This window comes from Natator depressus, chromosome 10 (assembly GCF_965152275.1).
Source record: "Natator depressus isolate rNatDep1 chromosome 10, rNatDep2.hap1, whole genome shotgun sequence".
Classification (NCBI taxonomy): Eukaryota; Metazoa; Chordata; order Testudines; family Cheloniidae; genus Natator; species Natator depressus.
The window spans coordinates 32,961,642-32,976,888 of record NC_134243.1 but is presented as its reverse complement, the minus strand read 5'-3'; the positions used below and the strand labels follow the sequence as shown (position 1 = coordinate 32,976,888).

Below are 15,247 nucleotides of genomic sequence, written 5' to 3'. Positions count from 1 at the left end.
GGCGGAGTGAAGTGGGCTGGGGCCGCATTGCTCCGCTTCCCGCCGTTGCAGGTGAGTGCCTGTTGGGGCGAGGGGTGTGGATGGGGGTCGAAGCAGTCAGGGGACAGGGAACAGGGGGGTTGGATGGGGGTGGGGTCCTGGGGGTGATTAGGGATGGGGGTCTCTGGAGGGGGCAGTCAGGAAACAGGGAACGGGGGGGCCAAAGCAAGTTTGATATAATGCGGTCTCACCTATAATGCTTTGAGACTTTTTTAGTCTCCTGAGGACCGCGTTCTATTGGGGTAGAGGTGTATTTCCCTGCATTTTGTTCAAGCCTACAGAAATAGGCTTCAGAGTACTCAGCATGTGTTCAACATTTCTGTTAAGCCCAATGTTGAGAACTTTGGCTGTGACAGTGCCATCTGTTTTTTTGTATGATTTTGTTCATACAAACTTGTCATCAGATTAGGCCAGTTCTTGATATAGTGCTCAAAACAGTCCACTACTGAATTCCATCGCACATCTTGTGGGAGAGTTAGCTTTGTTCTTTCCACTTTTTTCAGAGCAGCTGCTGCAAAGCAGTTGTTACGGAAGAATTCTGCAATTTCAACAACATTAGCCTTTATTTCTGGAACACTGAAGTCTTTGGCTAGGAGGTGCATCAAATGAGCACTGCAACCATATGTTGTTAGCTTGGGACTCTCTTCACTCCCTTGTAAATAGGTTCTTCTCATCTTGGATACATTTGCAGCATTGTCTGTGACCAAGCTGTGTACTAGACATTTGAATTTTTTCCCCACAGTTTGATATAGCTTTTATTGCTGCTACTTGTAAGTATTCTGCTGTGTGTCCATTTCCTGATGTATCAGTTGTTTCTGTTAGGAATTCCCTTCTTCTGTTGTAATCTGCTGGTTCTTATCACAGACTTATTTTATGGTTGTGTCTGGATGATGGAGAATTGTTTTTTCATTTTGCTACAGGTGATATACTGTGGCTATGTGACATACATGATGTGATTGAAATGCTATCATTGGCAGATAACTCTGAAACTATAGAAAATGATGGTGATCTTGAAGGTGGATAATCTTCAGAATCCTGTATGTCGAGGATGGATTCTCCTAACAAAATAACTCAATGCAGTTATTTAATTATTATTACCATACTGCTTATTTAGGGTATTACTCATTGCATTAACTGACACTCCGTACTACTTTAAAGGTGAAATTGTAAAAGGAAGATCTGTCTATTTCAGCTATTTATTTTTTATCACAATTGCATCTAAAGTGATAGTACCATAGAATAACAACTATATTTTTTGCTCAAACATGAGAATTCAAGAATAGTCAAGAAGGAAGACAGGCAGTCCTTAAGAAAGAAGTATAAAATAAAAGTTTACCAACCTGAAGATCCTGCATTTCAGACATGTTCCTTTCATCATCTTCAACGCAGCTTCCTCTTGAGAAGGAACACTTCTCATGATGATGTTTCATTCGGGCAACCAGGCCTTGCATTTCTTTGTTGCACTGTTTGCATTTTGCACGCATGCCTGTCTTACCCACAGGTAGAGGAACTTCATTTAAAATATTCCCAAACTGGGTCTCTTTTTACGGCTTGCTGCCATTAGAGGTTTTCCCTTCTAGTGAGAGAATGGTATGGTAGATCTCAAATCAATGAAGGCTACGCTCAGAAAGACCTCAAGACTTCTGGAATATGCTGCTCAAACAGTTTCACTTTTGTTTCTACTGTCTGTCCCTCCCTTCTCACATTTATCTCCAGACTTCTTCTCCTTGTTCAGATCTATTCCGCCCCCGACAATCTTCTATCATTGAACTTTTGAAATTTTGCACTTTTAGAGAGAGGTAAGGGATTGCCTCTATGTACACAAATTTGCAGAGGGACAATAGGGTTGAGGTCTGTTGTTTCTCTCCTCTGTATATTTATTTAAAAACATTTTTGCTGTTAACAAGCATGTTATCTCTGGAGACACAAATACACTGAGAACTGCAAAACTAAACATCTCTGATGGTATCTTCTAGACTGAGCACTGAATCCCATTGGATAGATAGAAAGTTTAACCTAAATAATCTATACAGAAGCCCATGGACCCCCATAAGATTGGAACTATTGGAATTCATTTACAAAACTTTTCTTAAACATTATATGAATATATTGTCTCATACTATAGAATTCGAATTTCTAATCCCTTTTCCATGATGAGATATCTTGGAGCTATAATATATCTTAGAATCCCCCCCACCCCCATTTGTCTCTCTTGCAGACTAAATAATCCCAGTTCCCTCAGCCTCTCCTCATAAGTCATGTGCTCCAGCCCCCTAACCATTTTTGTTGCCCTCTGCTGGACACTCTCCAATTTTTCTACATCCTTCTTGTAGTGTGGGGCCCAAAACTGGACACAGTACTACAGATGAGGTGTCATCAATGCCGAATAGAGGGGAATGATCATGCCCCTTGATCTGCTGGCAATGCTCCTACTTATACAGCCCAAAATGCTGTTTGCTGCCTTGGCAACAAGGGCACACTGTTGACTCATATCCAACTTCTCATCCACTGTAACCCCTAGGTCCTTTTCTGCAGAACTGCTGCCTAGTCACTTGGTCCCTAGTCTGTAGCAGTGCATGGGATTCTTCCATCCTAAGTGCAGGACTTTGCCCTTGTCCTTGTTGAACTTCATCAGATTTCTTTTGGCCCATTCCTCTAATTTGTCTAGGTCCCTCTGTATCCTGTCCCTACTCTCCAGCCTATCTACCACTCCTCCCAGTTTAGTGTCATCTGCAAACTTGCTGAGAGTGCAATCCACACCATCCCCCTGATCGTTAATGAAGATATTGAACAAAACCGGCCCCAGGACCGACCCTGGGGCACACCGTTTGATACCAGCTGCCAACTAGACATGGAACCATTGATCACTACCTGTTCAGCCCGATAGTCTAGCCAGCTTTCTATCCACCGTATAGTCCATTCATCTAGCCCATACTTCTTTAACTTGCTGACAAGAATACTATCAAAAGCTTTGCTAAAGTCAAGGAATAACACGTCCACTGCTTTCCCCTCATCCAGAGCCAGTTATCTCATAATTTTTTTTATTTTATTTTTTTTGGTGATGTCCACAGCTGGGGTCCCTCACTCCCCCCCTCTGGGGAGCGGGCTAGCAGGCCCCCCCCAAGGGGCTGCAGTTATCTCCTCATAGAAGGCAGTCAAGTTAGTCAGGCATGACTTGCCCATGGTGAATCCATGCTAACTGTTCTTGATCACTTTCCTCTCCTTGAACTGCTTCAAAATTGATTACTAGAGGACCTGCTCCATGATTTTTCCAGGGATTGAGGTGAGGCTGACTGGCCTGTAGTTCCCGGGATCCTCCTCCTTCCCTTTTTTAAAGATGGGCGCTACATTAGCCTTTTTTCAGTCATCTGGGACCTCCCCCGATTGCCATGAGTTTTCAAAGATAATGGCCAATGGCTCTTCAATCACATCTGCCAACTCCTTTAGCACCTTCGGATGCAGCGCATCCGGCTCTGTGGACTTATGCTCGTCCCAGCTTTTCTAAATAGTTCTGAACCACTTCTTTCTCCACAGAGGGCTGGTCACCTCCTCCCCATACTGTGCTGCCCAGAGCAGTAGTCTGGGAGCTGATCTTGTTCGTGAAGATAGAGGCAAAAAAAGCATTGAGTACATTAGCTTTTTCCACATCCTCTGTCACGAGGTTGCCTCCCTCATTCAGTAAGGGGCCCACACTTTCCTTGACTTTCTTCTTGTTGTTAACATACCTGAAGAAACCCTTCTTGTTACTCTTAACATCTCTTGCTAGCTGCACCTCCAGGTGTGATTTGGCCTTCCTGATTTCACTCCTGCAGGCCTGAGCAATATTTTTATACTCCTCTCTGGTCATTTGTCCAATCTTCCACTTCTTGTAAGCTTCTTTTTTGTGTTCAAGATCAGCAAGGATTTCACTGTTAAGCCAAGCTGGTCGCCTGCCATATTTCCTGTTCTTTCTACATATCGGGATGGTTTGTTCCTGCAACCTCAATAAGGATTCTTTAAAATACAGCCAGCTCTTCTGGACTCCTTTCCCCCTCATGTTGTTCTCCCAGGGGATCCTTCCCATCAGTTCCCTGAGGGAGTGAAAGTCTGCTTTTCTGAAATCCAGGATCCATATTTCGCTGCTCTCCTTTCCTCCTTTGGTCAGGATCCTGAACTCGACCGTCTCATGGTCACTGCCTCCCAGGTTCTCATCCACTTTTGCTTCCCTTACTAATTTATACCTCGCAGTAGGGTCATACCTCGCAGTATCTGTAGTGCCCACATGGATGAGTAGCATGTGGTTAGTAGTCAGAGGGCCAGATGATCCTCAGCAATCCCTCTATAACGTCTCCGATATGGGCCCCTGGCAGGCAGCTTAGCTCCATGTCAGGACATGTCATGTCAGGACAACAGCTGGGTGCCTCTCAAAAAAGAGTCACCAACCATCACTATCCTATATTTCCTCCTGGGAGTGGTGGCTGCGATCTTCCCAGCCTTGGGGGTACATGGCTTCTCCTCCTCCACCTTTGTGGGTGGTTCCTCATTGCTCATTATCAGGGCACCATACCTGTTTTCCATCACCCTGGTGGGTGGGTTGGGAGTATAGGTGGAGCACTGCCTGCTGTCAGAAGTAACCAGCTGCCGGTGTCCTCCCTGTGACAGAGCCATCTGTTCCTCCCCCAGGGTTTGACAGCAATCCTCTGAAACTGGGTAGCTTCCTTCAGCCTTGGATGTCTCCATATGAAATCTCCACATAATCTTAATCTGAGAGCCCTATTGTAGGACAGTGCTGTGCTCAGAATGTGAGAGACGGAATAACATTTATATTGTAATATACTTTACTGGCCTAACTGTAGAAGTGATTCTATATATTGATCTTTTTAATTTTTTTTATGGGGGGGGGAGGGTCAGGTGTATTAGGAAGTGACTTGCTTAGTACGGAGACTTGAATAAAGGGAAGACTTATATGAAGAGTAGTTTAGTTTGCCAGTTATCTCCTGTTCCCTGCTGAATTTGCAAATGTTTGAGAAAGCTAACATTGTTAAACCTATTTTCTTTTGTTTGATGCTGTAGTGAAGTCATAGCTATGTTTTGAAAACAACAGCAAAAACTTAGGACAAATATGTACATTTAAGTGGGGAGTACTTCCACTTAATCTGCTTTACAGAGTTTGTCACTTTGCATACATTTCAGTGAAGATGCACTTTCCATATAAAAGCAATCTATAATTACTGCTGCATCTGCAGTCACTCTTTCCCTGTGGAGATATTGATGGATATTAATAAGTAAATATTAGTAGTAAAATAAGGCATACATTTTTGGATTTGTGTTAACATATAACGTCTCGTTATGGTTAAAATACAGCTATATGAACAAATAGACTATAGTTGCTTTGCCTGTTCAGTGTATTTGGTGTCTTATATAAATTTCTGTTTAACTTGTAGATTTTGGATCTCTGTTTGACTTGGAAAATGATCTTCCTGATGAGCTGATCCCCAATGGAGAGTTAAGCCTTCTAAATAGCAGTGGGAATCTTGTTCCAGATGCAGCTTCCAAACACAAACAACTTTCTGAACTTCTAAGGGGAAGCGGTAGCTCTACCCTAAATCCTGGAATTGGAAATGTGAACTCAAATAGCCCTGTCCAGCAAGGAGTTGGTAACCAAGTCCAAGGGCAGCCGAACAGTGCTAACATTAGTAATCTGGGTGCTATGGGTAAGAGCCCTTTAAACCAGGGAGACACTTCTGCTTCAAGCCTGGCAAAGCAGGCAGCCAGCACCTCTGGACCTACCACACCTGCATCACAAGCACTGAACTCTCAAGCACAAAAGCAGGTGGGGATGGTGACAAGCAGCCCTGCAACATCACAGACTGGACCTGGGATATGTATGAATGCTAATTTCAGTCAGACTCACCAGGGCCTTCTCAACAGTAACTCTGGCCACAATTTAATGAATCAGCCTCAGCAAGGACAAGGGCAGGTAATGAATGGATCTCTTGGGGCAGCTGGAAGAGGAAGGGGAGCAGGAATGCAATATTCTGCCCCTTCCATGCAAGGGAATGCAGGCAGTGTGCTGGCAGAGACTTTAACCCAAGTGTCACCACAGATGGCTGGTCATGCAGGCCTGAACACAGCACAGACAGGAGCAATGACAAAAGTATGTACATATAACTTTATAAAGTCTATCTGTCTAGATGCATGTTTTTCCTCCAGGTATCTGAGAAATTGATTTTAGTAACTGATAAAAATTCAGGTGTCTTGAAAGTATTTGTTTTCAGTTTTTATTAGGTGTAAATTAGATATCCCTGGTTCATGTAAAACTAAGATACTAGACTTTTAGTAGTGATGAGTGTAATTTAACTGACTGTGCTAAAGATCCCAAACAGATCACATTTCTGAGCGGAAGAGGAAACTTTGGTCCTGCTTAAGTAATCTATTTATCATGTGAAAATTTTAAAGGTTTCATGCTTACAATAGGATATGTGTAATTTAAAGAAAATTGGGTTTTGAAGTTTCATTTTAAAATTAGCCTAAGACTATAAATTCTGTGTATCAAGTCTTTTCAGCAATGAATGTTTCACTGTTTAAAAAAAATTCTGATTCAACTCTGATTCTCTTATTGAGTTCCATTGTGTGTAGTAAGAAAAAGAAAAGAGGAAAAATATGCTTTGTGAATTCTGCACTTATCAGTTTCAGGCATTAGGATGTCCTGAAAATGAGACATAATGAAAGCACTGCTTTTATTATCATCATAAATGAAAATGGCTGTTTAGAATCTCTTTGAAGAAGGCTAAAACTAGGACAAAATCTTGCTAGTAAGTTATTGGAAGAGAAGAATTCAGTGGTCCAAAAAAGAAAAAAAAATGGCTTACTGACCATTTCTGTATGCTTCACTCTAGCAAACAGAAAAAGTGTTTATTTCAAGCTAAGCACATTTAGTACTGATAAAAGGTGCTAGACTGAGAGGCTTGAAGATATGTACCTGTTTACAGAAAAATTACAGAATAGGCAGAGGCAATACATGCTTCTCCATACTGCCATGTCAGTGTGCTCCCATTGAAGTCTTTGGCTTCTTTGCTTAAAGACGGGTACCAATTAGCAGAATTATAGTGACTGTTTTTGTGATGTAGACACCTGTCTGTCAGAGGGCTATGAGACCGTCAGAGACAGCACAAGTGTGAGAGTGGCAAGTCACCCATTTATAGCTCTCCCCTCTCCTCCTCCCCCCCCCCCCCCCCCCCCCGCAGCTGAAGAGCAGAGTCAGAGTTTTTGTATTTATTGCGTTTATCGATCTGGTCTATAACACATCTCTTACTAGTGGGTGGGGAAAAGTCATGTTTCACAAGTTAAGCAAAACTGCTATTGTCAGAGTCTCTTTTCATATTGGAATCTCAGGGACCCCACTTTTGTGTATTTACTGTAGTTACAAATTTGAGATATTGGAAAAGTGTAAAAGTCATGTGGTAGTATTGGACACTGACATCCTATTTAGCCACTGAACACAAAAAGGCAGGTTGTTTCCATTACCACTCAGTTCTTTACGCTTCTGCTGAAACTGCAAACAAGAATGCATTGAGTAGTTTAGTGATGTGGCTACATATCTCTTTGGGTTCTGTTATGAAAACTGTTCATTTCATATAGGCCACTAGGCTAAACCTGACAGGGGAAGAGCATATTTTCTGTGTGAAGTGTAGTCTACCAGCCACTTCACTTCTTCAACAGCTGGGAGTGCAGAGCTTTCTAGTAAGGAATTTCCCTGGACCCTGTCTGAGGGTTGGGGACCATTTTAGTATCACTCTTGGCTGCAGTGTGTTAATTTTGTTGGTTCGTTGCTGACAGAAGTTGGGGCACAAATTCTACTCATCCCCATTGGGGGATGATTTTCTTTATTTTAAGGAAGGGAAGCTTAAAGGTCTAAACAGATTGGCAGCATGATGTAAAGCTGAGCATACGTATAGTCAGTCTATGAACCTAAACATTTAGATGCTCTTTGTGTAGAGATTGATTGCTATAGTTACAGGAAAAGAATGGTTATTGGGAAGTAAGTAGAGAAGGGGGTAGGTGATTATTTTCTTGTACTAGATTTGTTTTTCTCTGAAATGTGTGGAAATGGAATGAAAATATCTAATTATTCGGCTTATTTCCATTTTTTAAAAACAACAAGGAGTCCGGCCACCAGACTCCTTGTTGTTTTTGTGGATACAGACTACCACGGCTACCCCCGATACTTGATTTTTTAAAAAGTAACCCATTGGAGCAGGTTTCTTTAGCTTCTACACAGCTGTGTTATGTAGGTTATAACTTGATTGTATGCACTTAGGGTGAAATGGACCTTGGGGCAGAGGTCCTTACTTGGGCCCTCTGCCCTGGAGTCAATTTTACCAGTTTTGACTAAGGATCACTTATCAAGCTGAATGGAGGTCATGTGACTTCTGCTTTTTTATTCTGTGATGCAATTTTTTTTTTTTAAAAGAACTTATCAATGACATATATTTCAAACACTCAGGAAGACAAGTTCTCTGAAGAGACCTTACAGTCTGTGGCCCTGATCTCGCAATGCGTTGAGTTCTAAACGGAGTATGTGGAAGAGTGCGGTTTGCTTAGTGCAGCAAAAAAAAGGCTGAGAGATTATATGACTTCTCTGGATAAATACATTAGGGGGTAAGCACTAAGGAGGGTGATGAGCTATTAAACTAAAGGACAATGTTGGTACAAGCACAAATGGGTATAAATTAGCCATGAACAAATTCAGTCTGGAAATTAGAAGGAGGCCATCAGAGGGGACAGGTTCTGGAATAGTATGCTAATAGGAATTGTGGGGGCAAACAACTTTAGTTTTAAGAAAAGCTGGACAAATGTAGTGCGGTTGTACGCCAGCTTACTTGTGATGGTTGGGGGCAGGGCTCAACAGCTTATGTCCTATATTCCTAAAAGCTCATGCTTCAGGATTTCAGCCAGATGCCTGCAGGGGTCAGAAAGAGATCAACCGCCCCTTCCCAAGGGGAATAAATATTATTCTAGTGTTGGTTTTTTTTTTTTGTTTTTTTTTTTTAACCCCTTCCTCTGAAAGCATAGAGAAGGCCACGATGGAGGGGACTTTGGAGGGGAAGGCAAGGACTCTTAGGTGGCACTGAGCATTCTCTCTGGTGCTTGCCTGGCTGATTCTTATGTGCTCAGGATCTGACTGATTGCAATATGTGAGGTCAGGAAGGAATTTTAATTAGCAGTGACCTTGGGGAGGGGGTTGCTTTCCTCTGCAGTATGTAGTTGTGGATCACTTGCTAGGGTTATCTGGGTGTATCTTAATCATTTCTCTGCCATTGTGGGGGCCTTCAGCACTGGTGCACCTTGGTCCCTCGGGGGCCTTGGTCCTCTCTGTTGCACTTAATAGTGTAGCCTCTTATGGGCTCTAAGGCTTTGGTCTAATTTTGGTTGTTGGATTTAGGGTGTAGGTGCTGCGAGGTATTGGGGGCCTGTGCTACATGGGAGGTCAGACTACATAATGCAGTGGTCCCTTCTGGCCTTAAACTCTGTGATTCTGTGAAAAAGACTTGGACCTAATTGTGCTTTAGTTTTAGAAAAGAAAAGCAAATGTTAGGTTGCATAAGGAAATGGAAAATAATACTGAAAATATAATCCCATTATATAAATTAGTGGTATGCCCTCACATAGAATAAATACTGTGTTCCGTTCTGATCACCCTGTCTCAAATAGGTTATGGCAGAGAGTGAATTTAGAGATGCATGGCGAGAACGATTAGAGGCACAGAAACGTTTCCATATGGAGAGTGTAAAGATTGGGTCTGTTAGCCATAGAGGACATGAATAAGAGAGGGCAGGATAAAAGTGTATAATACAGTGTTACAGTGAAGGTAAATCAGGCACTAATACTTGTACCCTTGAAAGAAAAGAACTAGGAGAACTACAGCAAAATTGAAAAAAGGAATTTCATGCATTGCACAACTAGCCTATGGAACTCATTTGTCACTTGATATAAGTGAGACATTTTAATTAACCTTCCTCTTTATTATCCACATTTTAGTCTTCAGTTGTTCATTTATTAAGACAATAAAACATACTAAGCTGTTTCTGTATCCTAAGTATACTAATTCAGAACTGATGGTTCTCCTTTGAGTGATTGTGAATCTATACATTCCACTGTAGGCATATGTGTACCCAGTACAATCAAGTTGGAGACTTTTGCCAACAGTACCGCTGGTTTGCACATATGCTCCTGCCCTCCTCATGCACAGAGCAGGGGACACAAAAGTGATGTGGCTGTTGCCTCCCTCTCTGTTCCTTCTTACCGCCTGTGGTGGGAGTTGGCGCTTCCTGTCACTTGTGAGCCTTGGTTAGCCAGTTTAGAAAGAGAGATTCTCATTTGGTATATAGGTTTCAGAGTAGCAGCCGTGTTAGTCTGTATCCACAAAAAGAACAGGAGTACTTGTGGCACCTTAGAGACTAACAAATTTATTAGAGCATGATCTTTCCAATATATACAGAGAAGTTGGAAGTTTCAATTAGTTAAGATGAGCTATTAGCAGGAGAAAAACTTTTGTAGTGATAATCAAGATGGCCCATTTAGACAGTTGACAAGAAGGTGTGAGGATACTTAACTTAGGGAAATAGATTGAATCTATTTGGGGGATGAAGGGAGATGTCAATTTTTTTTTTAAAGATTTACAGTCTGTATGCTGTCCACAACTGTGATGACAAGATGACCCTAATGAAGCCAAGATCTAGAAGGGCCTGCTGTGGACAGAGCTGATAGGAGGTTTAGATCTCCATCTAGAGACATCCTGAAGTCTCAAGTAGTAGCAAGGTCTATGCTGTGTTTGTCGTCTTCGTCACTAGGGTATAAACACCCTGAACATAAAGAGTTATATGGGAATCTTTTGAAATCATCTATCTTTCTTTTACAGTGCAAGGGCGGCAGTCCTTTTCGACAGTTGGGATCGCAGCACTGTGCAGGAGGGAAATGTTATCTAGTTCACTTCTGTCCCCTTCCCAAAACCTGCTTCCCATCCCTTTTCTGGGACCCATTTCACAAGGCTGTATTAATTTGAAGACTTTTAGTCTGTCTTTAATCAGAGAGCAATAGCAGAAGTTACTTACCAACACATAGGGAAAGGGTTTTATTCCCGCTATTTCCTGATTCCCCAAAAGGGAGGCTGTCTTTGGCCCCTCCTAGATATAAGAAAGCTGAACATATTCATCAAGAAAATCAAGTTCAAAATGGTTACCCTTGCATCTATTATCCCATCCATAGTGAAGAAGGATTGGTATGTTCCCTTCAATCCTGGCCACAGAAAGTATCTTCGATTCATAGTAGGGAATGCGCACTACCAGTAGATGGTACTGCTCTTTGTTGAGAGCAGTAAAGAGGAACTGGTTACAGACCAGCGTGTATATCGCTGCATTTCTGACTTTTATCAAACTCTGTTATAATCTAGCAAATGTTGTTCCTCCTTCTAGAATAACGGCCCATTCTACAAGGGCTCATTCCAGTTCATCAGACTTCTTGAGTAACATACTGATGTGGACGTTTGCAAGGCAGCAATGTGATCATTGGTACAAACCTTCTCCAGACACTGTTATCGCTCAAGCTTTCCTGGGCAATGCCATTTTGGCAAGTCAGTGCTACAGTCTCTCTCCATGTAATCCAAAGTTTCGTCACCTGTAAGGGAATAGCTGATGAGTCACCTTCACTGGAATGTGTATGTGCACAATCACTTGAAGGATTGAAGATGGCTTCTTTCCTGTTCCATAACTACTGTTCTTTGATGTTTCTGTGCATGCATGCATACATTGTACAACCATCCCACCATCTCCGTAGTTCAGGTATTAGATGGCTGTGTGAAGAAACAAGGAGGCAGTAGCCATGCCCCTTTATGGCCTCTGCTCACTGCACAAGGATGCATTTGTGTCCTAGTGGTACTGCTGCAAAAGTCTCCAACTCGAGTTCATTGGGTGCACATAAACCTCCACTTGAATGTCTATGTGCACAACACATCTCAAAGAGCAGTTACCACACAGGGAAGTAATCGTTTTCTTGCATCTCAGCTTTTAGTTTAGAGGGCCTTTCGGGGTTGCTCTGCTCTGACCACCTCTCTTTCCATTTTTTTTCTCACTGGTGTCAGTCACAGAGTTCATCCCATGTTAGTGGAGCTTTTTTGGTTTTTCTTTTTCCCATGGTTTTTTCCTCAATGGTAGAGGGGAAAATTTGAGAGAGGTATAAAGTGCGTCTGTGAACTGTTTTGAAGCTTGTTCTAAAGGGAAGTGGGAGTTGGATTGGCATTTACATTGACCTACATCACTGTGCCCTTGGGATCACACTCGTCCTATCCATCCGCATTAATGTGTCCTGGATTCTCCTAAGATCTTGGAGGATAAAGCTTGCCTTTGGGTCAGTACTAGAAAGGTGCATCGTGAGTGATCTGATAGTAGGCTTCCAGACCTTTGAGAAAAGAACATTTTTTTTCATGCTCTTCACTCCTTGGCTATTCAGTGCCAGGAAGATGTAGACAAATTAAAAGGATATTGGAGAAGAGCAACAAAAATGCCTGCGCAGTTGCAAAGGGATTTACTTACATGGGACAAATATAGGCAAGATGTGCAGAGAATGGCTAAACAGTTTTAACACCCAGCAATCAATATACTGGAAGAGTATCAGCACCAAGGTTAAATATTTAGATACAACTAGAGCTAATGTGTTGAACAGCAGGAAAAATTCCTCACATTGAGATCTGTTAGGCTGGGAGATAAAGCATTATCACTTGGACTACTTTAAAATAGACAAAACACAACACTATAAATATACAGTATGGAACAATCTTGTCGTAGTCTTGTCAGACAATCTTGTGGAATGACCTAGATTAACTAGTGTTCTTCGAGTAGTGTCCATATGGGTGCTCCATACTGTAGGTGTATCTAATCGGAGAATTTAGAAAACTGTGTCTGTTCAGCCCACACATACACTCTCCCTCCCTTGTGATCTGCCTCAAGGCTATCTAGTACTGCGCAGGCGAACCACCCTCAGTTCTTTCGTGGCCACCTTTTGGCCAGGAACAGAGTAAGCCCTTCCTTCTTGGCATTAAGTGTTTAGTAGAAGCAGTAAATGTTCTTAGACTTTCCGTTTTCATTTTAAAAAAGAATTTCTTTCACGTTTCCTGCCCTTGTTTGGGGGGATCACCTTCTATGGAGCATTTAGTAGTTGAATTAAGTTTTTCAGTTCTTTAAATAAAAAACCAAAAACCACAACTTTCATGTTTCCCTGCCTTTTGAGGGTGATTGCCCCAGGAGGGGCATGCCTGGTTCTCTTGGCTTCAAGAAGTGCCTCACTCTTGCAGTGAGGCAATCCCAATAACGGACAGACACTTTCATTGTGTCTGGTGTCTGGGGGACACACACATTCTTTCTGCCAGAAGCTAAAGGTGAGATCTCATAAGAACCGGGAGCTCAAGTTAAACGTCTCCTAATGGAGGGTGCTCTTCAGCTGCTGACTGAACCCAGTTCTCCGGGACGGAGATTGTCCACAGAGCCTTCAACATCCAGAGGGTAGAATTGTGAAAGAAGTTGGCTGATTTCTCCCCTCCGCCACTGCAAAGCCTCTGGAAAAAGGGCTCCAACCCCTCAAACTTGAGTCCTTGGCCAGCCAGAGGGGATCCCCAGCGTGCTTGGCCACCTCAGTACTGACAGCTCCGAAGCACAGTACGCAGAAATATCAGGGAACTATCTAAGTACCTGATGGGCACAGGTGCGGAGGCAGTGTCACCACCTCCCAGAGATAAAGACAGAGACCGAACCGTCTCTAAAAGATGAGCTCAGACAAAACCATCCTTGGCACTGAGTGTGGCAAAACACCCCTCATCCTAATATTCATCCCATAAACAACTTATGGTACCGAGTTGACACCAACATTCCTCGACTGTACCGAGTGTATCAACAGTACTGCAAAAGTTCAGTGACTGACAGGTCCCTCAAGAACAGAAGAACCAGAATCCCCACTACTTGGTACCAGAGCCCTGGTACCAAGCATGTCTAGGTCCCCTAAATTACCGCTGACACTGGGCCATTTACCCACAGTGCCCCGGTCAGCACCACCCTTCCCCAGTGAGGAATCTGTCATCTTGGTCACTGTCCTCCTTTCCCTGGTTTCTCACAATGTCCCATCATTGCAACATCAGGGACCTCCCCAACCGCACCCTTATGCCAACCTTCATTAGCACCACCGCTACCCATCTTCTCCCTCCTTCCCCCCCCCCCCCCGACCTGCCCTGTGGCCGTACTGGAATCCATGGATGATTAGAGATTTAAACCTCGCGAGCATCCATTGTCTATCATAAAGAATCCATCAGGCAGTCGCTACGGCTTTAGTGTCCAGGGGCCCAGAGCCTGAGGAAGAAACTTTTGAAGGACAGGAGGCCAGACTTTTTGAAGTGGAGACTACCCCACCAGCAAACTTCATCCTCACCAGATGAGGCTGTGATGCCCCCTCCATCACTAGCTGATGACTTGAGGCTCTTTCAGGACCTTACTAAGAGGGTGGTAGATGAGTTTCAAATTCCCCTACAGGTGGTGACAGACACACACCACAAGGTGGTAGATATTCCACACGCTTAACCAGGTGCTCCTGGATTCTGCCACGGTCATCTGGCAGACACCAGCTTCCATTGCACCAATGTGCAAGAGCTGACAAGAAGTACTGTGTCCCCGCTAAAGAGGCAGACTTCCTCTCTACGCACCCTCAACCTAACTGTATTGTTTTGGATGCAGTTAATGCACAGGGAAAACATCATCATGCCAATCAACTCCATATGATAGACTGGAAGAGGCTAGACCTGTCTGGGAAGAAGATATACGTGTCGGTGACCATACAATTCAGGCTGCTGAACTACAAGCCGTAATGGCTAAGAACGAATACATATATTATGAGAAACTCATTGCGTTTATTGACTGCTTGCCAGAGGTGCAAAAAGAACAATATCAGACCATTGTTAAAGTGGGTCAGTTAGTAGCTAGAATAAGGCTACAGAAGGCCCTGGATGCTGCAGATATGGCAGCCTGCTCGGTCTTGATGGCAGTGGTAATGACAGGCATCCTGGCTACACCTCTCCAGGTTGCTGAAGGAAGTGCAGGTGATGGTCAAGAACCTCCTGCTTGAAGTGCCCAAACTCTTTGCCAATAAGATAGATGTGTCACTTCACAAGTTAAAGGATTTCAGGGCCATG

At 43.1% G+C, this 15,247-nt stretch overlaps 1 protein-coding gene across 2 annotated transcripts in view; it reads left to right on the top strand.

Annotated features, from left to right (window-relative positions):
• Positions 1-15,247, top strand: part of CREBBP (CREB binding lysine acetyltransferase) — a 177,942-nt gene that overhangs the window by 23,639 nt on the left and 139,056 nt on the right. For both annotated transcript variants that reach the window (XM_074965683.1, XM_074965684.1), the window contains exon 2: positions 5,463-6,175. In XM_074965683.1, coding sequence (XP_074821784.1) covers positions 5,463-6,175 — 713 coding nt within the window. The remainder of the gene's footprint in view (positions 1-5,462; positions 6,176-15,247) is intronic.